Below are 25673 nucleotides of genomic sequence, written 5' to 3' on the forward strand. Positions count from 1 at the left end.
GGTCAATTTCAAATTAGGACCATTGAGGGAACAATGGACATCATTGACATCTTGATAAGCTTACTCTTCTAGCAGAGTCAGTGGGTCTGCCCAGACAAGAGTATCCCAACACAAGACACTCAACATGGATGATACCTCTTTCAAAATCTAATGACTGGGACATTATCAGTTCTTATACCAAAGCTAGTCCCGGACACCAGGTAAGTGGATGAATTGATAAAATATACAAAAAGCAACATATGGAAGTGAATAATATAATTAAGTAATGAATTAAAATACATTAAGGATGGGATGGCAGGACAGGTTATATGTCAAGATTGTAGTATGTGGGAGTTCTTGGGTATCACAATGATCCAGAACAAATACATGTGCAACAGGTGTTTGCAACTCAAGTAATTTTGGCTCAAAGGCAGCTGCATGGGACAGGTAGCTATCAGCTGAGCCGGAGGCTGAGCTTCAGACTCTATGACACATTAGGGAGGGGAAAGTTACCTAGATATTTTGCATCAGGAGGCAGTCACACAATTTAGCATAAGGTCCTCTGATTTGGTCAGTAACCAAGGACAGTGGGTGGGGGGTGTGTGGGGGGGGGGGGGGGGTATGTGATTGAGAGTGCAGCAGCTAGCAGACACAGAGGATAAGAGTGTCAACCTCTGCATTGTCCAATAGGTTTGAGGTTCTCGCAGCATGCTTGGATGAGGTGAGCAAAGGGACCATGGCACAATGATACAGGAAGCCATTCAAGAGGGGGGAGCAAAAATGAATGTAATGCTAGTAGGTGACAGTATAGAAAGGGGGATTGACACTGTTCTCAGCAGTAAAGAGTGAGAGTCCTATTGGCTGTGTTGCCTGTTCAGTAAGAAGTTTAACAACACCAGGTTAAAGTCCAACAGGTTTATTTGGTAGCAAAAGCCACACAAGCTTTCGAGGCTCTGAGCCCCTTCTTCAGGTGAGTGGGAATTCTGTTCACAAACAGAACTTATAAAGACACAGACTCAATTTACATGAATAATGGTTGGAATGCGAATACTTACAACTAATCCAGTCTTTAAGAAACAAAACAATGGGACTGTGTTTACCCCAGTCCAACGCCGGCATCTCCACATCATTGCCTGTTCAGTGACAGGGTTTGGGACCTCTGTTCAAGGCCAAAGAGGAATTTGCAGTGGGAGGGGAAGGATCCAGTTGTCCCGGTCTATACAGGTACTGACAACATAGGTGGAACTAGGAAAGAGATTCTTCATAGAAAATTTGAAGAGCTGAGCACTAAATTAAAAAGCAGAACCTCAAAGATTATAATCTCTGGATTAATACCCAAGCCACTTGCAAATTGGCATAGGGTACATAAAATTGGAGATCAATATGTGGCTCAAAGACTGGTGTGGGAGAAGTGCATTCGTCAGGCAATGGTGCCAGTATTGGGGAAAGTGAGGACTGTGCCGTTGGGACAGTCTATACTGGAACCATGCTAGGACCAGTGTTCTTGTGAACTGTTTAACTCGGGAAGTAGAGAGGTTTTTCAACTAAATAATGGGGGAAAGGGATAAAATGTGGAAAGATGTGGTGTATCCAAGAGTAGAGACAAGGTAAAAGAGGAAAATATTAATATAGGAAATGATGCTCAGAAAATGCAGGAAGGAACAGAGAGAAATAAACCCAATGCACTAACAATCTAGTTCAAAGATAACAGAAAGACAAAATTAAAGGCTCTGTATCTGAGTGCACAGAGCATTCATAGGACGCTGAACAGTACAGCACAGGAACAGGCCCTTCAGCCCACAATGTTGTGCCGAACATGATGCCAGATGAAACTAATTCTTTCTTCCTGCCCTCTAATCCTTGCATATTCATGTGCATATCTAAAAGCCCCTTAAACACCCCTATCATACCTGCCTCCACCACCACCCCTGGCAGCGCCTTCCAGACTCCTACTCTGTGTAAAAAACTTGCTCCTCAAATCTCCTTTGAACTTTCCCCCTCTCACTTTAAGTGCATGTTCCCGAGTACTGGACATTTCAACTCTGAGGAAAAGATTCTGACTGTCAACTCTATCTATGCCTCTCATAATTTTATAGACTTCTATCAGGTCTCCCCTCAGTCTCTGCCGCTCCACAGAAGCCGTGATGTGGACTGTGGTGGGCACAGTGAGAAGTCTCACAACACCAGGTTAAAGTTCAACAGGTTTACTTAGCATCATGAACTTTTGGAGCACTGCTCCTTCATCAGGTGAGTCAAAAGCATTCTACAAACTCCTGATGAAGAGCAGCACTCTGAAAGCTCGTGATTCCAAATAAACCTGCTGGACGTTAACCTGGTATTGTGAGACTTCTTACTGTGTTCCAGAGAAAACAACTCTAGTTTGCCCAGCCTCTCTTTAGATCTCATACCCTCTAATTCAGGCAACGTCCTGGTAAATTCATAAATTAAATGAATTGGTAGCGCAAACTGAAGTAAATAAATATGATCAGATATCCATTACGGGGATTTGGCTACAGGACGACTAAGGTTAGGTTCTGAATATTGAGGGACATATGACATTAAGGAAGAATAGGAAACTAGGTAAAGGTGGGGGGGGGGGGTGGGGGGGGGGTAGCAGTGGATAGCAGTGCCAATCAAGGATGGCATTGGTGCAATAGTTAGAGATTATCTTGGTTCTGGAGATTAGGATATAGAATTGGTCTGTGTGGGGATGAGAATAGAGAAAAGAGTTCACTAGTGGGAATGGTCTACAGGCCCCCTAATGTAGGTCAAAGTGTACAAGAATAAATATTGGGTGCTTGTGATAAAGTGGTGGTAGTAATCATGGGTGATTTTAACCTCCACATAAACTGGAAAACTCAGATTAGCAGTAGTAGCCTGGAAGAAAAGTTTGTAGAAGGCTTTTGAAATATTTTTTACAGCAGCACATTTTGGAAGCAACTGAAGGTTATATTAGACTTGGTATTGTGTAATGTGACAGGATTAATTAATGAACTTAGAGCGAAGGTACTCCTAGGTGGCAGAGACCACAATATGACTGAATTTTACAATGCTTTCTCTCAGATGGCTTCACCAAGGATCCACCTCCAGGATTTCAACCTCCACTTCTGGTGCCTCTGGACTGGATCAGGGTATGCATTCAAGATTTGCCCTCGACACACTCTCTCAGATACCCAGCCATACGAACAGAACATCAGTGCTTCACAGGCATATAGTAAGGAGTTTCCAACCTTTGGGTCTCCTTAGTCCTCTGGCTTTTCACAAGCCAACTTGGCTTTCCATTTACTTTCCACGGCTTTGCCATTTTAGAGTCTCTCTCTGCTCTTCACTTTTCATTTCACTGAATTGAACCTTATTCCCACATTCCTGTTCTTTTTTCTTTTAACCGGGAAGCTCTTCTTGGACCTTTCTTCTGCCCCTCCACCTGGTTTCTCGGATTTTCTTCTTTAGTTTCTGAGACTTGCTTTCTATCTCTGTGTATTGCCATGCCCCTTCTGGCAGTTTCTGTAGAAAGCTCCTTCGCTGGGTTAACATGTTCCAAATTAACTCAAACTGCTTTCATCATCTCTGTGGGCCCCTGGTTGCTAGGCAACGGTCAGTTTTTTTATGCCCTGTGTTTGCTTTAGCGTCATAAAAGCCTCATTAAAAGTGCAGGCATTTAAACAAGCCCACAGACTTGCAGGCAACTTTTAAAAATGAAACTAAACTGAAGATTCCCCCCTTTCTTCACACACAAGTACATTAACACAAATTAAGCTAAAACTCAAAAATATACCTCACTCTTAATACCCACAAAAACTAAGTATATGTCTTTCCTAATGTGTGTGCGTGTGTGCGCGCGTGTGTGTCTCCCCTTCCCCCCTCAAGTTTCAATATGAAATAAACTGCCCTTCTGAGTTAATTATAAAAAGAGTCGCACAAACAGAGGCTTGAGGGAAACTCGCCTCAGCCTACTTTAAAAATATTTCAAAACACCGCTGCTTACAGACGGAGAGTAGGTAAAAACTGTTCAGTTTGTCACTCTCCTGTCTATCACAATACGTGCCTTTGGTTGTCAGCCTTCACTCAGTGGTAGCAATCCTGTCTCTGAGTTAGAAGGTCAAGGGTTCAAAACCCCATTAAATGCTCCCTTTTAGGATCTGAGAGGATATTTTCAAACACTTTCCCAATGGTGGAAATAAGGTGGCTCTGTACTTGCCCCTTTTTTTTGAAAATGAGAGTCACGTTTGCTATTTTTTTAATTCTATGGAATTTGGTTTCAGTCCACTGAGCCCTGAGAAATATCAATAAGAGGATTTGCAATTGTTTGAGTCAGAACTCTGAGGTGAAAGCTTTCTGAGACTGGAACATTTTCTACTTTGAACCATAGCAACCTTTTACCTCTTTAAACTAAATCTCCAATTCAGTCAGCTCTCCACCTCTTCTTTTGTGAACTGGTGAAAAATAATGGTTAAATACTTCAACATGTTTGTCTGTTGGTACCACTTCCCCATGTTCCTCACTATGCTTTTTCTCTTTGTAGTACTGATCAGTTTTGTGGCATTCCTCAGCCCGCCTCTATAGATTCTCTCCATCCTCTTCACTTCCTAAACATTAGAGAGGTCTATATGCTTTCTCTTTCACAGTTTTGTTACTAAGGCAAACTGGTCGTACTTTTTTATTTTGTATCTAATCAATTCCAGGGATTAGTTACCCCTTTGAAATAACTCCTTTGAAATTATTTTGCTTCCCTTCAAAATTTTTCATTCCAACATCTCTTCCTATTTTACGATTCCTACACATTCTCTCATATCCTTAACATCAGCTGGTTTTATTTTTGCCCTCCTGTTTCTTTTTATTCAGCATTTATTGCCCATCCCCAGTTGCCCTTAAGAAGGTGGTGGTGAGCTGAATACTTGAAATGCAGCAGTTCACGTGCAATTGATACAACTGAGTGGCTTGCTAGGCCATTTCAGAGGGCAATTGAGAATCAACCACACTGCTGTGGCTCTGGAGTCACATGTAGGCCAGATACTTTTTATCGAATTCAAATTCCACCATCTGCCATGGCGGGATTTGAACCCGGATCCCCAGAACATTAGCTGAGTTTCTGGATTAATAGTCCAGCAATAATACCACGAGGCCATCGTCTCCCCCTATGGTTTGCTGGTGCAATCTTGGTGCAAGGATCGATCCCTCATTGAACTGGTAGGTTTGAGTTTATCACCTGATGATGGCTTTATTTATCTTAGATCAGTGAGTTACAGACAGGTATCCTCAGGTAACTTGCCTTGAAAATAATTAGAATTTCAGTGCTGCATTGCAACAATGGCCCTCAGGTAGATCTTAACAGAGAACAGAGCAATTGGAAGAGGAAGAACTAACTCTGAGAAAGAGAAAAGTGACTAGGGAACTAACAAGGAATGTTTGACCATTATGGTTTCTGGATCCCAAATGCTCACTTACTTATTTCCTCCTCACTTTTGTTCGAGCTAAATCCAATTTTACATTACTCTTTGTGAGCTCCTTGACATTTTATATGAAACCGTCACAACGTTAATAACTTCTGGCGCATATGCTCCTTGTGCATTCTAGCCATTATCAGGAAGATTGACATCCTCCAGTATTACCACTGAAAGCTTGGCACTCATCTGACTTATCTCCTAAAACTATAACAGCAGCCATCAACCCCACCCCCCACTTTGCTTATGTGGTTTCCTGTGGCATATTCTTATTATCTTTTTTCCTTCAATATATTTTAATTCTATTCAGAGAGCTCAATGCCACTCTCAACATTCAACTCCACCGTAACAAATGTGTCACTTAGCTCGAATGTCAAAACAGAATGTCACCGACTTTAACAAAATGCAAGAGAAATTTTAGTCTAAGCTTAGAGCAGACATGAGTTTGCATGATCCTGTCTTGCAGTAGCTGAAGAGCCAATATTGATATCCTATACTTTATACACAAAATGAAATTGTTAGAAGCCGATCAGTTCAAAAGAAAAACGGTTTATCTCAAAAAGCTTTGGAATTATTTATGCTTCCAGTGCTATTGCTCACCTTAATGGGTTTTTCATTGGGTGTCAGCACCTCCTCAGATAGTTCCATCATTTTCAGCGCCATTAGGGCTATGAGTTTAGCGTGATTGCTGCTCTTTCTGTGTAATCCACCAGCAACACAGTACGCATCACCTATTGTTTCCACCTGCAGAAATTCAAGAGGAAAATATGATGATCCAGGCCACCACCAAGAAGATCAATTTTGCAAAAAAAATACATTGTTGAAAGTGGAGCCGAGAGATGGGGATTGTTTCTCTCAGTGCGACATTAATCCACAGGCCACTGCTGACACCACTTTCCCCCTCTTTTAATCGCTACTTCCAATACCCCCTTCCAATTGGAAGGAAGAATTAAAGCAATAATCACACCCTTGATCTCTCCTTGTCTTTTCTTTCTCTCTCAGCTGAGCCCTGTCCCTAGTCACTTTTCTCATTCTCAGAGTTAGTTCTTCCTCTTCCATTGCTCTGTTCTTCATTGACATCTACCTCAGGGCCATTGCCACAAGGCAGCACTGAAATTCTAATTGTCTTCAGGGCATGTTACCCGAGGACACCTATGTGTGACTCACTGATCTGAGGTAAATAAGGCCACTATCAGGAGAAACTCAAACCTACCAGTTCAATGAGGGATCAATCCTTGCACCAAGATTGCACCAGCAAACCAATTTTCTAAGCTGTAAAGCATCTTTCACCTGTTACCTCTGCAAATCTCTCATAGATTGCTGACAAATGTTACTTTTTGCCGCACGTATAATGTATTTCCAGAATCCTTTACTGTTTGCTGTTTTGAGCAGATTTTGATTAAGCACCACTATCAATAAAATCTTTCTTTTCCACAACTATAATCATGTTCTTAAATAATTTTGGCCACCTCCCCTTTGACTTATTTTCTGTCCGAAAATGTTCAGAACTAAGAACATTCCATTCTTAGCATTACTTCAAATAAAGTCAAGTTTCTGTCAAAGCTACAAAATCATCACCTTCCTTTCTAAATTGCAGACTTAGTCCTGTCAGGTTATTTCTAATACTTTGCATAACTGCAACTATAACCCTTTATATGCCTCAGTACACTTCTCTCTTCGATTTTCCTTCATTTTTTTCCTACACACTTTCTCCTTAGCCTCTCTTCTATCTGCCATACATCTCTCAGTAGCCCAACCACTCTTTGAGCTTACTACTTAGAGGGCAGCACGGTGGCGCAGTGGTTAGCATTGCTGCCTCACAGCGCCAGGGACCCAAGTTCATTTCTGGCCTTGAGTCACTGTCTGTGTGGAGTTTGCACTTTCTCCCCATGTCTGCATGGGTTCTGTCCAGTTTCCTCCCACAGTCCAAAGATGTGCAGGTTAGGTTGATTGGCCATGCCAAATTGACCCATGTCAGGGGGATTAACAGGGTAAATGAGGGTTATGGGAATAGGGCCAGGGTGGGATTGTGGTCAGTGCAGACTCGATAGGCCAAATGGCCTCCTTCTGTACTGTAGGGATTCTATACTTCAGATGGCCTTGCGCCTTCACATTATCAGTTGTTTCCCTAAGTTCTCTCATATTTGCCTGTTTTACTACATTACTATCCTAAATCTCCCCTCAGTGTTCTACTTGACCTTTCTGTGAGGACATTGGCACCAATTGGTTTAGGACAGCAAGTAAATTAAATTGCTGCCTTAAACCAAACTGGTTTAGGACAAAGGTAACAGCACTGGATGGTAAATGAGACAACACTGCTGTCTCGACAGGGACTAAGAACCACCAGCGCTACTGTCAAAGAGTGTGAACTCATCAGCTAGTGACAAGCTGCCATTTCTGGCTGTAGATAAGCTGAGTGCACAGCTCATTTAATCAGTGGCTAATACAATGTTTTTCTAGCCCTGGCAGCTCAGAAAAAAAATACAAATTATAACAAAAAGGAAATGAGTAATTGCAGCTACAACATTTCGCAAAATCAATTGCCTATCAAAAATGTGTAGGTTAGGTGGATTAGCCATGGTAAATGTGCAAAGTTATGGGAATAGGGCAGGGGTGGGGGGGGGGGGGCCTGGATAAGATGCTCTTTTGGAGAGTTGGTGCAAACTCAATGGGCTGAATGGCCTCCTTCTGCACTCTAGGGATTCTGTGGTCTGTTGCTTCAGTCTACCTTCCTCAGTAGCAGAGCCCCAGGGACATTATGCTACCACTTTCCAAAAACAAAATCCAACATGTAAGGGAGGAGGAGCTGAGGCAATAATCTGTGATATATTCCATCCAATCTCACAATTGAGATTGCCCACACCATTAACAACCTTAATAGCCCAAAATTGTAGAAAGGAGATTATTATGGTCAGGTAACTGACTTTGAGCTGCAGCCAGAGGATTGTTCCATCAATTATGTTGTCATTTAATTTGAAGGATTTGACTGAAATCTGCCTTTAACGAGCATTTAGTTGCCACAGAGGAGGTGATGCTCTGAAATGAAACACAATTTCACACACAGGATGCAGCAGGTAACCTGACCAGTAATATTTCCTGCATTTAAAAATGTGATTTTGTGTGGATTTGAAGGATTCACCCTGAAGCATCAAATAACCCTTTTGGTAACATCTTCCAAATCCTACACAAAATGAAAATGAACAAAAATTTCAAGGTTACTCTTGAGTAAGTCACATTAGATGAGATCATCAAAATGCATTCTGAACATTTAAAGATGAGGGCAGATTTTTCTCTCATTGCCTTTGGGGATAAAGGATCACTTAGGCACAACACGTAAAGGAAAATCGGACGAGGATTGCATGCGACTAACTGAGCCTAACCAAATTTTAATGAACAAAAAGATTTGATTACTTGCCAATTTCCCTCCTGGGCTGTATTCAAATGATCTTTTAAACACATCAAAATAAGTTCAACTATGCCACATACTATTTTGAAGATTTTGGTACAATTTATTATTTCGTCCATACAATATATTTCAGTAAGCTTTAAGAGAGTAGATTTTCAAAATTTGCAGTCCCAATGTGGAGCTCTGCATGCCAGGTGCATGGCCGTGGGTTTGGAAGGTCTCAGGTCTTGGTGAGCTCCTGCAGTGCATCTTGTAGATGGCATCCACTGCTGCCACTGTGCATTGGCGGTGGAGGGAATTAACATTTGTGGAAAGGATGCCATTTGTCTTGGATGGTGTCAAGCTTCCTGAGTGTTGTTGGTGCTGCACTCATCCAGGCAATTGGAGAGTATTCCATCACACTCCTGACTTGTGCCAGGTAGATGATAGACAGGCTTTGTGGAGTCAGGGAGCGAGTTACTCTGCAGGATTCCTAGCTTTTAACTTGCTCTGGTAGCCACAGTATTTATATGGCTAGTCCAGTTCAGTTTCTGGTCAATGGTAAACCCCCCGAGGATGTTGATGGTGGGGGAATCAGCAATGTTAATGCCGTTGAAGGTCAAAGGCCGATGGCTCAAAACTCCCTTGTTGGAGATGGTCGTTGCCTGGTACTTGTGTGCTGTGAATGTTATTTGCCACTCCTTAGCCCAAACCTGGATATTGTCCAGATCTTGCTGCATTGGACATGAACTACTTCAGTATCTGAGGTGTCGCGAATGGTGCTAAACATTGTGCAGTCATCAGCGAACCTCCCCTGGGTAATTAAGAGAAGCAGTGTCCAATTGAGGAAGTACTGGGCTTCATTAAAAGAGTATTAAAATGTGTTCATATTGGGTATTAAGAGGAATTAGAAGAGTCGGTATTTTTACTCTGCAGGCTTGGAAATAAATTTGTCCCAAAGCTTCAGACACATTCTTTCCTCAACATATGATCATTGGAATTAAGATTGACAACCTTACTACAAGTCCAATCAATTACTAAGTTAATACCACAGTGACTTTTTTAAAAAATGAATGGCCTATTATGTCATTCAATCTTCAAGTAGCCATTACTATCATAATATCAGTGGGTTGTGCAATTACCTTATATACATCTAGGATTCCACATTGGTAGTCAAACCGGGTATACAGTTCATTCAACATGCTAATCACTTGCATTGGGGTGCACTGTGCACAAATGGCCGTGAAGCCAACAATGTCAGAGAAAAGCATGGTAACATCATCAAATTTCCTCGCCTGCACTGATTTTCCCTGCCAAAGCTGTTGGGCAACGTCACCCGGGAAGATCGAATAAAGTAAATCCACTGTCTTCTTCTTCTCTACCTCCAAGGCTTGGTGTGCATTTTCAAGGGTTGCTTTCAATTTGTCCATGCGTTTCTTTAGGCCATCCTGGGCCTTAGCCTGTTCACCCACTAAAATAACATCACGAGTCGCATCATGGATGGGTATGTCTGAAAGATGCAAACCGCGTCCCATTAACTCCTCTAGTTTGTCAACACACGGTGAGCCCAGGAACAGAATAGAGTTTGACTCAGTTACATGAATCATTTGTCCCTTAATTTCCATCACCTAAGAAGAAAGAAAAAGGTTTTATTAACAGTTTGCACAATAATCCTCAAACAGCTCCTCAAACCAAAAGTCAACCGAAGGAACAATAAAACAAGCAGACAATGCACAATGTCATTTAATTTTGGTTTAAGGGGCTTGATGCAGGATGATGCAGACAGATTTGCATGCTCTCTGATTGCTGTTGTACCTCGGAGCATCCATCATGTTCAAAATTAAATGCTTCTATTGCTGCATTGTATTTCCTTTCTGAGATGATCTCCAATATCAAAAAACAAACTTGAAGACACCAGTGGTCAGCACTGCTGCCTCACAGCGCCAGGAACCCAGGTTTGATTCCCAGCCTGGGTCACCGTCTGTGCGAAGTCTGCACATTCTCCCTGTGTCTGTGTGGATTTCCTCCGGGTGCTCCAGTTTCCTCCCACAGTCCAAAGGACGTGCTGGGTAGGTGCACTGGCCATGCTAAATTCTCCCTTAGTGTACCCGAAAAGGTGCCGGAGTGTGGCGACTAGAGGGTATTCATAGTAACTTCATTACAGTGTTAATGTAAGCCTACTTGTGACACTACTAAAATAAAAAACTTTAACATATCCAACACTTTTATGTGAAAGCAAGAAATTCGAATATTAATTTGATTGTTTCAAGTTTGTCTCTATAGAAATACAAGTTGTTACATTCCATATTTGCATAAGTCAAATATGTTTACAATAGCATCAAATTAGAGTTAATGAACCCGATATGGGCCGTTTGCCCCAGCAATGCATTGCTGAGCCACTGCTACTTCCTGCCAATCTCCTCTGGTGCCGACACCACTTGTCAGGTGGGTTTGGCTAAAGTTACCCCAGGGTCAATTCATTGAACTATCCATTGATGTAACTAAATGCAACACCCAAGTAACATGGAACTATGGTACAGGAGAATTTGGAAATTGTCATATTCAGCTTTTGGAAGCTTAGAATGTTTGAAGGTATGCAGCACGGGACTGGGGAGTTGCACAGCAGCGTATATTCATATGGTTTGAAAGACCACATAGATAGTCAAGGTAGCTGCAATAGATGGATCATTTGAGATTTTATGGAGCTTGTAAAGCATGGAAGTCAAATGGAGTCAAACAAGGGAAGCAAAACTTTGGAATTGGCAAAAGGGCAGAACATTTTAATATAGTCAATCTACAGATACGAGTAGAGAAATAACACCAAAGGGCAGGTGCTTGGTGTTGACTGTGGGTAATCTCAGAAAAAACCTTGCGTGTCTTTAGAGGAAGATGTCAGGAGCATTGAGTGTCAACTTTTCACCCTCTAAAATTGCAGATGAGTACCAGAGGAAAAGAAAAAATCACTCACTTGATAAACTGCTGGACCAGTCTGACTCGCATTACATACCATGGGCACCAACACACAGCCCACTCTCTAAAATGTACATGTCATTCTTCGGCCTAAACTATGGCTAAGGGTTTCACTGACTCTGTAATATGTGTCACCCGAGTACCCACTCTGGACAATTGGCCTATGGATGTGACAGATCTGACATTTGTGATCACTCCCATTACCCCTATCAAACTCTTAATCTACCACATTCTGTTCCTCAAGACCCTCACCGCAAAGCACATGAACATTTGAGGTACAAGGTGCCTTGTTTATTTCTAACAACTGCTCAGAATTTGTAATTCATTCTAATTAATCATGAGGAATGAATCTTAACTGTGTGATTATCACGTCTGATAAGGACTGTATTACCAACACAGTTCACTGCCTTACCAGGATCTTTCCATTCCCCACGATCCTCTCTTTTATAGTATACTAAGTCTCCTGAATTGAAGTCTTACCTTGTTCAAGTCACATGCCAATGAAAGGTTTGCAATAGCATCTGGCAGCATCCTTCCATACATTTTGCAGATTTCACATTTCTCACTAATCTCTTCTGTTACTTCTGTATATTCTTCATCGACTCACACCTATATCTTTTAGCAGGATGTTTAACCTTTGAGAAACAGGGTGAGCAAATTGCCTATGTAACTTCTCAGTTTTCAGATTCTTATCATCTTATACCATTAATACTTGTCCAACACTCTGATGAGAAACATCAAGTTTTGTTAAAGGGCTACAATAATATCCTGGCTGGGTAAACTGCAGCTCAACTGACTTTCCAAAAATAATTGGCTTATTTTGCTCAGTGTCAAGTTTCATTTGTGCCTTTCCCATTGAACATAGGTAGCACACCAGGGACTAAATCAATGCTTATAAAATGGCTCACTCCAGCTATTTTATATGGAAGAACAAATCCTTTTCGTGGTCTCAACGTATTGCCATCACCAAATCTAAAGCAAGTAGTTAGAATAGAATCTCTATAGTGCAAAAGAGGCCATTACAGGAGAGGCGATGGCCTAGCAGTATTATCGCTAGACTATTAATCCAGCAGCTTAGCTAATGTTCTGGGGACCTAGATTCAAATCCCGCCACAGCAGATGGTGGAATTTGAATTCATTTTAAAAATCCAGAAATATGAACCTACTGATACCCATGAAACCATTGGTGATTGTGGTAAAAACCCCTCTGGTTCACTAATACTCTTTAGGGAAGGAAATCTGCCATCCTTACCTGGTCTGGCCTATGTGTAATGCCAGAGCCACAGCAATGTGGTTGACTTTCAACTGCCCTTGGGCATCTAGGGATGGGCAATAAATGCTGGCCAGCTAGTGATGCCCATGTCCCACAAATGAATTTAAAAAAGAATAAAATATTCATCGAATCCGCACCAACTCTCTGACCCAGTATCTTATCCAGTCCCTCTTCCCTGCCTTATCCCAGTAACGCCACGCATTTATCGTGGATAATCCATCTAACCAACACATCTTGTACACTGAGGGAGAATTTAGCAAGGACAATTCAGCTAACCTTCGTATGTTTGGACTGTGGGAGGAAACCAGAGCACCCGGAGGAAACCTATGCAGACACAGGGAGAATGTACAAACTCCACACAGACAGTCACCCAAGGCCAGAATTGAACTCAGGTCCCTGGCGCTGTGAGACAGCAGTGCTAACCATTGTGCCACCATGCAGCCCTATTCTTTTATACTCAAAGAACAAAGAACAAAGAACAATACAGCACAGGAACAGGCCCTTCGGCCCTCCAAGCCCGCGCCGCTCCCCGGTCCAGGATTGAATCCTGAATCCAGGATCCCCGCCCAATTTTCCAGCCTATCTACATCCTAATATCCTATCCACCGAGCTGTCCCTCACAGCTACGATGCTTTGTTCATCACAACCTATTAACTCACCCCCACCCCCCATTCCAGACCATGTGATCTCCAGGGAGAGGCGAAAACCCAGAGTGAAAACCCCAGGGCCAATATGGGGAAAAAAAATCTGGGAAATTCCTCTCCGACCCCCTGAGGCGATCGAAACGAGTCCAGGAGATCACACTGGCCCTGATCAGAAAATGCTTCCCAACTCCTTAACCTTCCATCAATTAACCACGTAACATTTGAACCAATCTGTCACACATATTGTTGAAACAAAAGCAACTTCTAGTACAGCACAGTTAAAGAGTTCATAACTAACATATTCATTGCAGGACTAAAACTGCTTATGATCGGTATGATTAGGCCAAATTTATTATTATCTTCATTCTCGTCTTCAGAATTCTCTTTGGCATGTGTTCATCTTGAGGACCTTGTCTCTTTGTTTTGGGCAGCTCACTGCATAATGATACTTTGAGGCACACCTGAAGCAGCTTTTAAATGTTCCTTGGGCATTCCTGGGTTTCAGTTGTCCATCATCATTGTTCCTGTATTGTCTTCTGTTTTAACAGCCAGATCTACTAAGGGCGTTTTCATCTTCATCCTGCCTATTTTAATCCTTCTATTGACACCTCCATCTAGTTCCTAGATCATTTTGAAATCTGACAATTATTGAGTTTTCTGACCTCTGTGGCACCATGGGATATATCCTTTATTCCATGGCTTCTGAAAGAAATGACTGTTTCCCCAGGAATTTTTTAAGGTAGCAGACATCTAATCCTTTTCTCTGAAAACTGAGCACCAGTTAGAATCAGTAGCCTGTCCATATGGAAGACTTTGACACAATCCAGTCACTTATACAATGATACCAATTGTGGGATCCAGAAACTATACTTTGTCTATCTTTTATGCAGTCTGTAAAACTCTATGATATATACTACTACTGAATGACCAGTTGTTTACTAAAAGTTATCAAAGTCTGATCATGCCTTAGAGGCACTTAACAGATCATGTTCCTTGCAGATTTGATCTAGCAAGATGTCCAAACTTTCATCGTTTTCTAACTGATGGGTAAACATCTCACTAATTCCTTTATTTCTGATTGAACATCTTGCAGGAAGCGACATTGTCAAGGTAATACCTTGTTTTCTCTTTAATAGGGTCATAACCTATGTCAACATGTTCACTTCATTCTCCAACTGGTTTTGTGGTTCAGATTCTGAGAACATTGGAGGATAATTTTATCCCAACTACTTACATTTGCTTTCTTCCATTTTTCACAATGGCCATGAGGACTTTAGTTTTATGTTTGATTTTTATTTTCTTAAATTTCCAACTTCACCTTTAAGCAAACATTTTCTGCTGCCACGTTACATTCCAGAAAGCCTGGTGATAAAATATGGAACTGAAACCAATCGGCACGCAAGTTTATTAAACTTTTACTTACATGATAAAAATATGCATCTCAAACCCCAACAGTTTGCTCCTATTTATAGGAGCACAGGTGAAAACCCAGTTAATATCTACCACCTACATACAGTTGAACTCAATTAATATACAATTAGCAGCCCGGGCCATAACTCTGACAGAGAGCCTCCCTGATTAAACAATAGGTGAAATAGTACTGGTTGCAGGTTCCTTGGTAGACAGCTTGACAGTCACAAGACAACTCTATGGAGAAGAATACAAATACTAGCATCCTCGCCTTTCGCTCTCTCCTTAACCACAAAGCAATTATGCTCATCCATTCAAATATCAGCTGAATTCAAAAGGACAGAGGAAGAACAGCAAGGAAAAGGATTCTACCTGATCAACTATAATGATAATGACGATGATGAAGAGGTGAGGAACAAGCCACACAGAAGACTGTAAAACATGATCTCATCCAGTATTTCTCTGCCCCAAAGCCTTTGCATCATTTATTTTTTCATCTTCAGTTCCCAGGACCCTGTCAATGTATGCACCAAGAATTTATTCAATTCCCTTCTGCTTCCCCACCCTTTCAGGCAGTGCATAACTCGCAATTTTAAAAGTGATTTCCAAATGTCGCCTAATTCGTTTGAAAATTACCATAAATCAGTGAACTCTACTTACCAACTATTCTTCCACTGGAAACAGTTTCTCCTTATGTACGCTTTCAAAATCCTTCCACGTTTTCAACACCTCTATTAAATCTCTCCTTAACTGTCTCTCCTCTGGAGAAAATCCAAGTTTTTTCTATTCTATACACTGAATCCATTCACTCTGGTTACCATTCTAGCAAATATGCATTGCACTCTCTCAAAGGCCTTGACCTCCTCCCTAAAGTGTGGTGCCTAATACTGGTACTCCAGCTGGATTAGAGCTGAGTACAAATACCTCAATCACTACAAGTTGCAACACAAGTAAGCAAGGCCATAAAACAAGCAGAATTGAAAAATGGGGAAGTGATCTTCAATGGGCAGCACGGTGGCACAGTGGTTAGCACTGCTGCCTCACAGGGCTAGGAACCCAGGTTCGATTCCCGGCTTGGGTCACTGTCTGTGTGGAGTCAGCACATTCTCCCTGTGCCCGCATGGGTTTTCTCCGGGTGTTCCGGTTTCCTCCCACAGTCCGAAAGATGTACTGGTTGGGTTCTTTGGCCGTATTAAGTTCTCCATCAGTGTCCCTGGCAGGTGCCAGAGTGTGGCCAATAGGGGATTTTCACAGTAACTTCATTGCAGTGTTAGTGTAAGCCTACCTGTGACTATAATAAATAAACTTTAAACTTAAACTCATAAAAGTAGTCAACAAGAATTCCACGGGGGAATTCAGAGGAAACCTCTTTATCCAAAGAGTGGTGAGAATGTGAACCGCATTATCACCGTGAATGGTTAAAACAAATAATAAAGATGCATTTCACAGAAAGCTACACAAGTGTATGGGGAAGCAGAAAACAGATGCTCACAATGTTAGATTTAGATGAGGAATAATGGGAGGAGGCTTGAGTGGAGCTCGCTGGCATGGTCTGGTTGGGCCAAATGGCCTATTTCTGGGTCATTTTCCCATGAATTTTGGGCCCTGTTTTGAATTGCGAGAAATCAAGGAATCATGCGTTTCACTTCTAATGGATCATTAGACATTGGCACTTTAACTTTAGACAGTTGAATATCAGGGATCCAGCTTCTCAATTAAACATCGAACAGATTAGTGAATTTCACAGCTATCAATGCTTCTTTTTTTATTCACTCACGGCCAGCATTTATTGCCCATCCCGAGTTGCCCTTGGAAGGCAGTTGAGAGTCAACCACATGTAAAGGTTAATTTTGATTATATATATTTTTTATTCATTAGCGGGACATGGGTGTCACTGGCTGGCCAGCATTTATTGCCCATCCCTGGTTGCCCTTGTTCAGAGGGCAGTTGAGAGCCAACCACATTGTTGTGGGTCTGGAGTCACATGTAGGCCAGACCGGGTATGGATGACAGATTTCCTTCCCTAAAGGACATTAGCGAGTCAGATGGGTTTTTTCTGACGATCGACAATGGTTTCATGGTCATCAGTAGATTCTTAATTCCAGATTTTTAAAATTGAATTCAAATTCCACCATCTGCCGTGGATTTGAACCCGGGTCCCCAGAACATTAGCTGAGTTTCTGTATTTATAGTCTAGCGAAAATACCACTAGGCCATTGCCTCCCCCCTTGTATGTTTCCCTAAATATAACTCAATCTCCTCTTTGTGATTCAAACAGTTCTGTCAATGTTTTGAACTATAGAGAAAACATCAGAATCGCAGCCTATGGTATTTTTTGATCTGAGCAGAATCATATTCTACACAAATTTTCATTAACAAATTTAAAACAAAATGATCAAATCTAACATTACTTTGACTTTCAGTAAGTTTGATATAAATGCAAATTTAATCTTGTTTTATAATGGGAATATTGAAAGCGCGATAAAGAACATACTGAGATTTATTATGATGCTATATGAACTGGAAATATACACACAGTGTGCCAATGCACCCTAATCCATTTAATCTCCCCATATACGGTTCAATCATGCAATGCCTTTATGGTTCCGTTGGATTCCTGATGTAACTCTGGCAGGAGTCTGGCAAACACAATCCACTAAAAAATGGCAAGGAGCCAATTCACCAGTTCCCCACCCATTCTAGGATTTTCTGGTTGGCCTTGTGGTGAAACATTTGTTTGGCCCTTTCAAAGCTAATGATATGTGGTGAGTCCGGTTAGGGTGAAGCATATTGCTACTATTCCAAGCGGGATAACATATACTGGCCTTCAAATGAGTTCAAAGTGCGACCTACTGGGATGTTAAAGTGACAGAATGGAACTCCTGACGAAAGAACAAACATTTGAATAAAATCAGCCCTCTTCCATAGGGATCCAAAGGGGAGATGACTGAAGTCTCAGGATGAGAGAGGGAAGAGAGAGATAATTCTGATGTGGGCAGGCTGGAGATTTGCGAGCAATATGGCACAGGCCTCACAAACTCCAGCAGTACTACAGGTTAATTTAATGCACGTATTAGTGTCACAAGTAGGCTTACATTAACACTGCAATGAAGTTACCGTGAAAATCCCTGACTCGCCACACTCAGGCACCCGTTCGGGTACACTGAGGGAGAATTTGGCATGGCCAATGCACCTAACCAGCACATCTTTAGGACTGTGGGAGGAAACCGGAGCACCCTGAGGAAACCCATGCAGACACAGGAGAATGTGCAGACTCTACATAGACAGTGACCTGAAGCCGTAATCGAATCTGGGTCCCTGACGCTGTGAGGCAGCAGTGCTAAGCACTGTGCCACCGTGCCGCCCAATGGCAGGTGTAATATTAGTGCAATTGCCAAGATCATGGCCTGTGGATATTGACCATTGTAATGACTTCAACGAGACCCATGAGGTTGGCTCTTGGAGTATGAGGTCCCTGACTGAGGTCATAATTACCTGCCCAATCAGGGAGCCTCACCTGTATATAAATATGGGAGTGTCAGGTCTTCTGACACTCTGGATTCTCACTTTGTACCTGAAGCACTCTAGGAGTGGAATAGAGTTTGTAAATAAGGGGGAATCTGGTGAAGGGACACTACTGGCCTCTGAGGAGTTATTTCAGCCATCATGATTTTTTCTCTCTAATAGAGTTTGCAACTGAGCAAACTGTTAAAATTGGAGCACTGGAATAAAAACAGAAAATGCTGGAACTTTCAGTAAGTCAGGCAGACCTTTGGAAAATGAAAAGTCAGGTTGATGTTTCATGCTGAGCTTTGGCCAAAAACCTGACGGAAAGTCATCAATCTGAAGCAGCATCCCGACCTCCAATTCTCCGGAGATGCTGTATGATCTGTTGATTGTTTCCAACATTTTCTGATTACTCTGAAAATGCTTCACACTTGATTACAGCACCTTTGCAGTTTACTGCTAAAGCAATTTCCTCACACAGTTCCAGTGAATTATATGGCACGGAGTATGATCTGGTTCTTAGCTTTGAAGTATCTCTATGATAATGGAGGTAGAGATAATTAGTCAAGTAATTAACAAGCAGCATAATTAACTTCAGTGTGTAATGTCTAAACAATAGAACAAAATGCTCTTATAGATAATTGAAGAGCTTTGTGTGGTCGAAACAAAATAACTCAATGGAAACACATTTTTTTAAAAAGGCCACCTGTCTTCTCTGTTCAATTGAGGGTGCACCTTTGCCCACCATCCATCAAACATCACTGTATCCTGCAGGAAGTAAAAGAGAAAACATACACCAAATTCTGGAAAACACTCTGGGGAATTCCTTTCAACTGCCTAAGAAATTAAGCCAGTTTCAAGACTGCATAGTTGGCCCGCACTCATCACAATTTCAACTATTTAGCAATCTACCTACTTATTGCTAGGAGTATTATCTTCTCGATTTTGATTTTCAAATTCCCTTAAAAGGAGCATAACAACTCCATACTTCAAAGCTTCCGTGGAGAATGAGAAGGCAAGTATTCCTACGTAACAAAGAGTTAAAGTAGAAGAAAGTGAATATGAATTCGCAATATTTAGAAGGAATAGGTTAAGTACACTGGGGGTGATTCTCCAGGGCCAATAGCCCCAGTCGTGATTCCCAATTTAGCCCATTGAATCGGGCGAGAGGGCTAAATCAGGATTCTCACTGAGCATCAAGCCCATTGTGGGTCTCCCAGGCTGCTGTGCCTGAAGAGATCAGCTTCTCACTCAGAGAGGGTGAGAAACTTATCAGAGCTCATTTAAATGCATTTAAACCGGGATTGAGGCCGGATGCACCAGCCTCCTAATGTGCTCTTGCCCCCTCTGCTGGAAGTCCAGCAGGTGCCAATCTCTACTGGCCCTGACAAGCAAGGACCAGGCGCTGTGGATTCTGAAGGGAGGCAAGGAGGTGAGTACTGCCTCCAACTGTGGCCATGGGCTCCTCTGTCACTGCCAGGCTGCAGTGGCGGTGGGACCTTCAAGGGACCTGGGACTCTCGGGGCTGGACTTCTCGTTGTTGCCCTGAAAAATGTGGAAATCACTCTTAGGATGGTAATTTCAAGCACCTTTCTGATAATATCCTTTATTATTGTCTGTGTTCTGTTAAAAAAAAAACGTTCAAATAGCCTGGTCACATTAAAATCCATGGCCCCCGAAAATCTGGAAACCTTCAAGGTCACAGCAGCACTACATTCTGCAATCATGATTGCTCTTAATTAACTTCTGAAGCCCCATGTGTTACTAGATCTCTTTGAAGTGCTTTGATTGACAGGAGCATTCAATTTCACTATAGAGATCCCCTTGCTTTCTCTCATAAGCCCCAGCTGCTTTGAAGCCTCTTTGAACTCCTTTGGTGGACAGGACCTGTCAGTTTCACTAGGGAGATTCCCTTTTCTAGCTTGAATCATCCACATCTGCTGTATGGAATCAGCAGCAAGACCAGAGGTCCCACCACCGGCGAGCAGCGCGCCGCCTCCCACCATGAGAAACATGTGGCGGGGAAGCCAAAGAATCCCGCCCACTATGTCTCATGAGTTTCCAATCTCATCTAATGTTATAAGGCAAACATTCCCCACACAGGGAGGGAGGGTTACCCCAATACCAGCCCTTGCATACCTGCTAGTGACCAGCTGCCCCTCATCTCACTAATAGATGCTGAAAATGATGGAAAAAACATCTGAAAAGGAGTTGCATTCTTATATAGCACCTTATCATCCTCATGATGTCCCAGAGAGCCAATGAATTACACAAAAATTTTATTAACAGTTCTTAAGAAGGTGAACATTGATGAGGAGAAAGCAAAATTATATAGAAACGTCTGGTGCTGTAATTAACAGTTTTCACATATAGGATCTGGAATGTTTGTGAAGTGTGGTATTGTCATAACTCTCAGGTCAATTTCAAATCCAAGGTAGCCACTTCGAAGATCTAGTGTAATACCAAATAAGATTCTGCATCCTTATGTCAATGGCAAAATTATTTTGATGTCTTATTTAGCTAATATGAATTGTCCCTCTGAGTTTCTTATTGGATGAAGTCAGGAGATTGGCTATAATTTATAGAAAATAGTAGCATAGGAGGTGGCCATTCAGCTCATCAGATGTCTACTGACTGAAAGGGATTGATTTTTCAGCCCTTGGCAGTAGCCCTGTTGGTCACGGTACTTGTGATGGATAATTTGAGAAGCTTTCTGCCTCCACCCGCAGCACTCCCCACTCTCGTTTAAAAGACCTACCTTGGTCCTCTGGGGCTTCATCCAAACTGTTTTCTTAAACACTAGGCTCTCTAGTTGTCACCCTCATAGTCCTTCAACCCCACCCACTCCCCATGCCTATACTTGGCAACTTGTGATCTCATGGCTCCTTCTAGCCCTAATCCAATTTAGTACCATTTCATAGCAACTCACGTCCCCACCTATTCTTGACCTTTACAGGTTATGTGATTTTAAAAACTTACAATAATATGGTCAAGTTAAATAAGTGTTCTAAACTGAAGAGCCTAAGACAGTGTCTTACTCAGTATCCACCAGGGAAAGACCTCAGGGGCCATAGTGAGATTAAATAAAATTATGTTCTAAATGTCTATTATAGATTTCACTACATAAAAAAATCTCATGCATTAAAATTCATTCAATACATTTAAATCCTTTCAAGTACTTAATCCCTTACTTAAAAAAAAACATTTGTGTTCATCATCCCAAATTAAAGAGAGATCACCTTTTAATAACCTCTTTGAGCTGCCAATCAAACAGTGAATTTATAGCCCTCCATTGTCATGATAGATCATAGAAAGTAGTTAATCACTAATAATAATAACACGTAGGATTATCAAGTACAGGAACTTGTTGCTAACCCTGGCTCACTACTCTTGCAGTCACCTCTTCTGAAACCACCTGAAGAACATGGCGATCCTGGTAGCCCAAAATTGGAGTCTGCCTTTTTGGCAGGCTGACTGGGTCATGCAAGAAGCATCTACAGCTTATTGGTCTAATTAAGTGAGGTCTGATGCCCAATTCTGATCTACCTGTTCAGGTGTGGGGATTGTTTCTTCCACTTAGTACTGTGCAATTTCCACCCCTTAATGAGAGTAAAAGGCAATAAAATTGACCATGCATTTTATGAAAACAGATTTTAAACACTTGGTGATAAAATAAAAATCCTATGCTAATTGGAAATGCAAAGACAACAAAAACACCCAGAAAGGGAATACTTTTAGGGATGTATTGCATGCATAACAATGAAGTAAATATCATCTAGAAGCTAAATATTACAATGAAAAATTATCAAACAAATTTAACATAAAGCTAACTCTCCAAACACCTTAATGAGTTTACAAATCCTGGCACTGTGGACATCAGGGGCTACATAATAAGTAGCTGCCCTTCCAAATTCTAAAACACAACAGCCTGCTGAAGGATCACATTAAAAATATAAACTTTAGTTCTCCTTCGAATTATAAATTTTCGGTTTGGAGATTGGTGTGGTGTTTCCACCCATTTCCTCCTCTAATGAAGTGTTTTGGCTCCGTTCATGTTAGTCGCCCTCTGTTACCTCTTAGTGGCCGGTCTTCAGTTATGAGCCAATGTTTTGGGTGGCCAAGCAAGTGTGAAAATATCACAGCTGAACCTGACCATCCCACTTGCCACACATCCAAACATCTGCGCTTCCCAGTTGCAGCAGGAAGCCATGCTGACTTTCCAGCCCCAACTAGGATCAGCTATGATAACACAAAGAGAGAATGAAACCAGGTACTTTGCACTGCCTTCGCTGTGGAACGCCTGAAAGAGCTAGAATATTTTTAGGCTAGATTTCTGCAGATCTTTCTGAGGGGTTAGGAATATCTTATGAACTTATAGGAAAATGGGGATGAGGTGCATATAAGCCATGATCGAATGGCAGGGCGGACTTGATGGGCCGAATTCTGCTCCTATATCTTATGAATGCCATGGAACTGGACTTCAATGGCTTTGTCATCCTGATGATCTCATCCTAAATCCTGGAAATTAAGTTATTCAACTCTTGCGGACTGATGCTCATACCCATAGCGATCCAAAAAATGGCAGACACCCTGCTGAGGAAGCATCAATTAGAGCAACGCCCTGCACTAAGGGGGATAGTAAGAAGTCTCACAACACCAGGTTAACACCGGGGATCTTAGGGCTTCATTTTCCTGACCCCACAGTGACGGGTGTGGAGCCAGATTCTTCAGGTTCAGTTTCAAAGCTGCCTCAGCTGGAAGCTGTACCGATAGTCCATTTAAGAACAATGAGTGCTTGGCGATACTTTTATTTAGTCCAGTAAGCCCACTCCTACTCCTTTCATGTGATATGTACAATCTCTTTATTCTGGCTTCCCACAATCCACTGAATTTCATCCCAAGGAAAGATCCTGGGATGGATTTTCCCGTTCCGCCCGCCACGGGAATCGAAGCGGGCGAAGGACGGACCAAGGAAAGGTCCGCTGACCTCGGGTGGGATTTCCCAGTTTCAGGGCAATCTTAACCCAATGCCAAAGTTATATCAAGAAAAATACTCCAAAAACATATCACAAAAGCAAAATACTGCAGGCGCTGGAAATCTGAAATAAGAACAGAAAAATACTAGAAAGACTCAGCAGGTCTGGCAGAGTCTGTGGAGAGAAAAACAGAGTTAGTGTTTAGAGTCCAATATGATTTCTTTCAAAATGTATATCCTGTCTTCCATCGTATGTTATTCATCTTTAACCAGTCATCAAACAATAGCTTGAGAACTATTTCATTGTACAAAGCATTTGATTATCTTTATTTTATTTATCTTTTTAACCCTCGATTCCATTCTGAACCACATATTCATTCTACTCTCTTGTAAAGGTATTAATCAACCCAGCCTTGACTTGCAACATACAAAAGAATTGCTTCTGCAGGAGAATGGAGGCCTATATTAGAAGAGGACTCTTTAGTAACCAGTTCACATCAGGTTTTTAATTTCCTGTTAGGACACTGCACAAATTACAGTAATTAATTCTGCAGCAATACTCTATCGCTTATCTTTGCTCTGTGCACCAACTTATCCCAATCAGTAACTCAATTTATCACTCTATTCAAAGCCTACAGCCCATAAAAAAACCAATAAGCTCCAAAATGCATCAAACGAGTTCTAGTGTTAGATTGAGAAAACACAATGGAATAGCTCGATTTTGATCAACAAAGGGAATATATTTTTTAATTTTCTAAGCATCGAGTCCTTTAGAAAATTGTGACACCAGTAAAATTATCTGCATCATAGTTTTTGAATATGCATCACCATTCTGTGTTCACAATTTCATAAGCTTCATGATTGAAATAAGCTACATACCTGATAAATATTATGTATTTATTGACACCTAAGCCCACACTGATTGAGTTTTCCCAGTTTTCATTTCCTTTTTTTTTCTTCCACTTTTCACCCTCTGGGTCATTCACCCTGAAAAAGTAGGATGCTTTGGCCTGAGACTTATCCACAAACAGCAACAATAACACTCACTACCCAACAGTAAGTCAGAAACAGAGCCCAAGCAAATGCAAACAGGCAATGTCAGATCACCTTCCGCTCCCTAAGCTCCTTTTTTCCCAAATCCAGAAATTTAAGTGACCCAGAAGGTGCTAAATAGAAGAAATAGTAACAAATAAAGATGAGACAAGTAAACAGCTCCACAACTACCTTCGGTTGGAGATCAACATGATTGCCAGAACAGGCATTTGGGGATTTTAGAAGATGCAAATTGTTCAAAAGATTCAAACGCACCTGATGTTTATAGGTTAGCTCATTCGTATAAGTACAGATGTATGTCCAGACAAAGCTAAAGAACAGACTAGTAGTGGAATGGAAAATCTGCATGTAGACCAAATTTAAAGGGATGGATAACACAAAAGTAGACTGTCACAATAGGAGGACAAATATACTGAAAACACTTGGCATTGGCCTTTGCCAAGGCTGACCAGGAAAATGAAGGGAAAGGAAACTTAAACTGTTGGCATGAATCTACAGGCAAGAAAGGGCCAATCCAGCACCCCTCCTTGATGGCTGAAGCTGACATGATGCTACATGAGGTATTTGTGAGATGCACGATCCCTTGTACCATGCCATGTACCATCTAAATAGACAGCATTGCAAAATACTTGCAAGCAAGTGGAGCCAAGTAACTATCAACATCAACTGGGAAAAAAGAGCTATTATTGGAGAGCTCTACCCTGTACCAGCCCAGTGGTAACTTCAACCAATCTAGACCACAAAAGAGGCACTAAGGTGTGTCAGGGCTTATAGAAATGGTTTGTGGTAATTTGTTGGATCGAAGATATACCCTTTATAATCCTGACATGCCTTTTTGCATGCAATTACACAAAACATGTCATATGGTGACTGTCCAATAATAGTCAGGTGTTCACCCATCTTAGTGATATTGTTTAGTTTGCCCTCCAGCTTCTTTTGGGTAAACAGGCTCCATCAGCATCATAATGCCAAAGTTTGGTATTTTTACCTCTGTCTGCAATTGCAGACCAAACTGACGGATGGTACAGAGCATTCT

At 41.6% G+C, this 25673-nt stretch overlaps 1 protein-coding gene across 1 annotated transcript in view; it reads right to left on the minus strand.

The window, feature by feature from the left end:
* The window catches only part of gucy1a2 (guanylate cyclase 1, soluble, alpha 2), a 197293-nt gene that overhangs the window by 43724 nt on the left and 127896 nt on the right, over positions 1 to 25673 (minus strand). The window contains exons 5-6 of the mRNA XM_078222830.1: positions 9948 to 10433; positions 6021 to 6164 (exon numbers count right to left, since the gene is read on the minus strand). Coding sequence (XP_078078956.1) covers positions 6021 to 6164; positions 9948 to 10433 — 630 coding nt within the window. The remainder of the gene's footprint in view (positions 1 to 6020; positions 6165 to 9947; positions 10434 to 25673) is intronic.

This window comes from Mustelus asterias, chromosome 10, assembly GCF_964213995.1.
Source record: "Mustelus asterias chromosome 10, sMusAst1.hap1.1, whole genome shotgun sequence".
NCBI classification, from domain to species: Eukaryota; Metazoa; Chordata; class Chondrichthyes; order Carcharhiniformes; family Triakidae; genus Mustelus; species Mustelus asterias.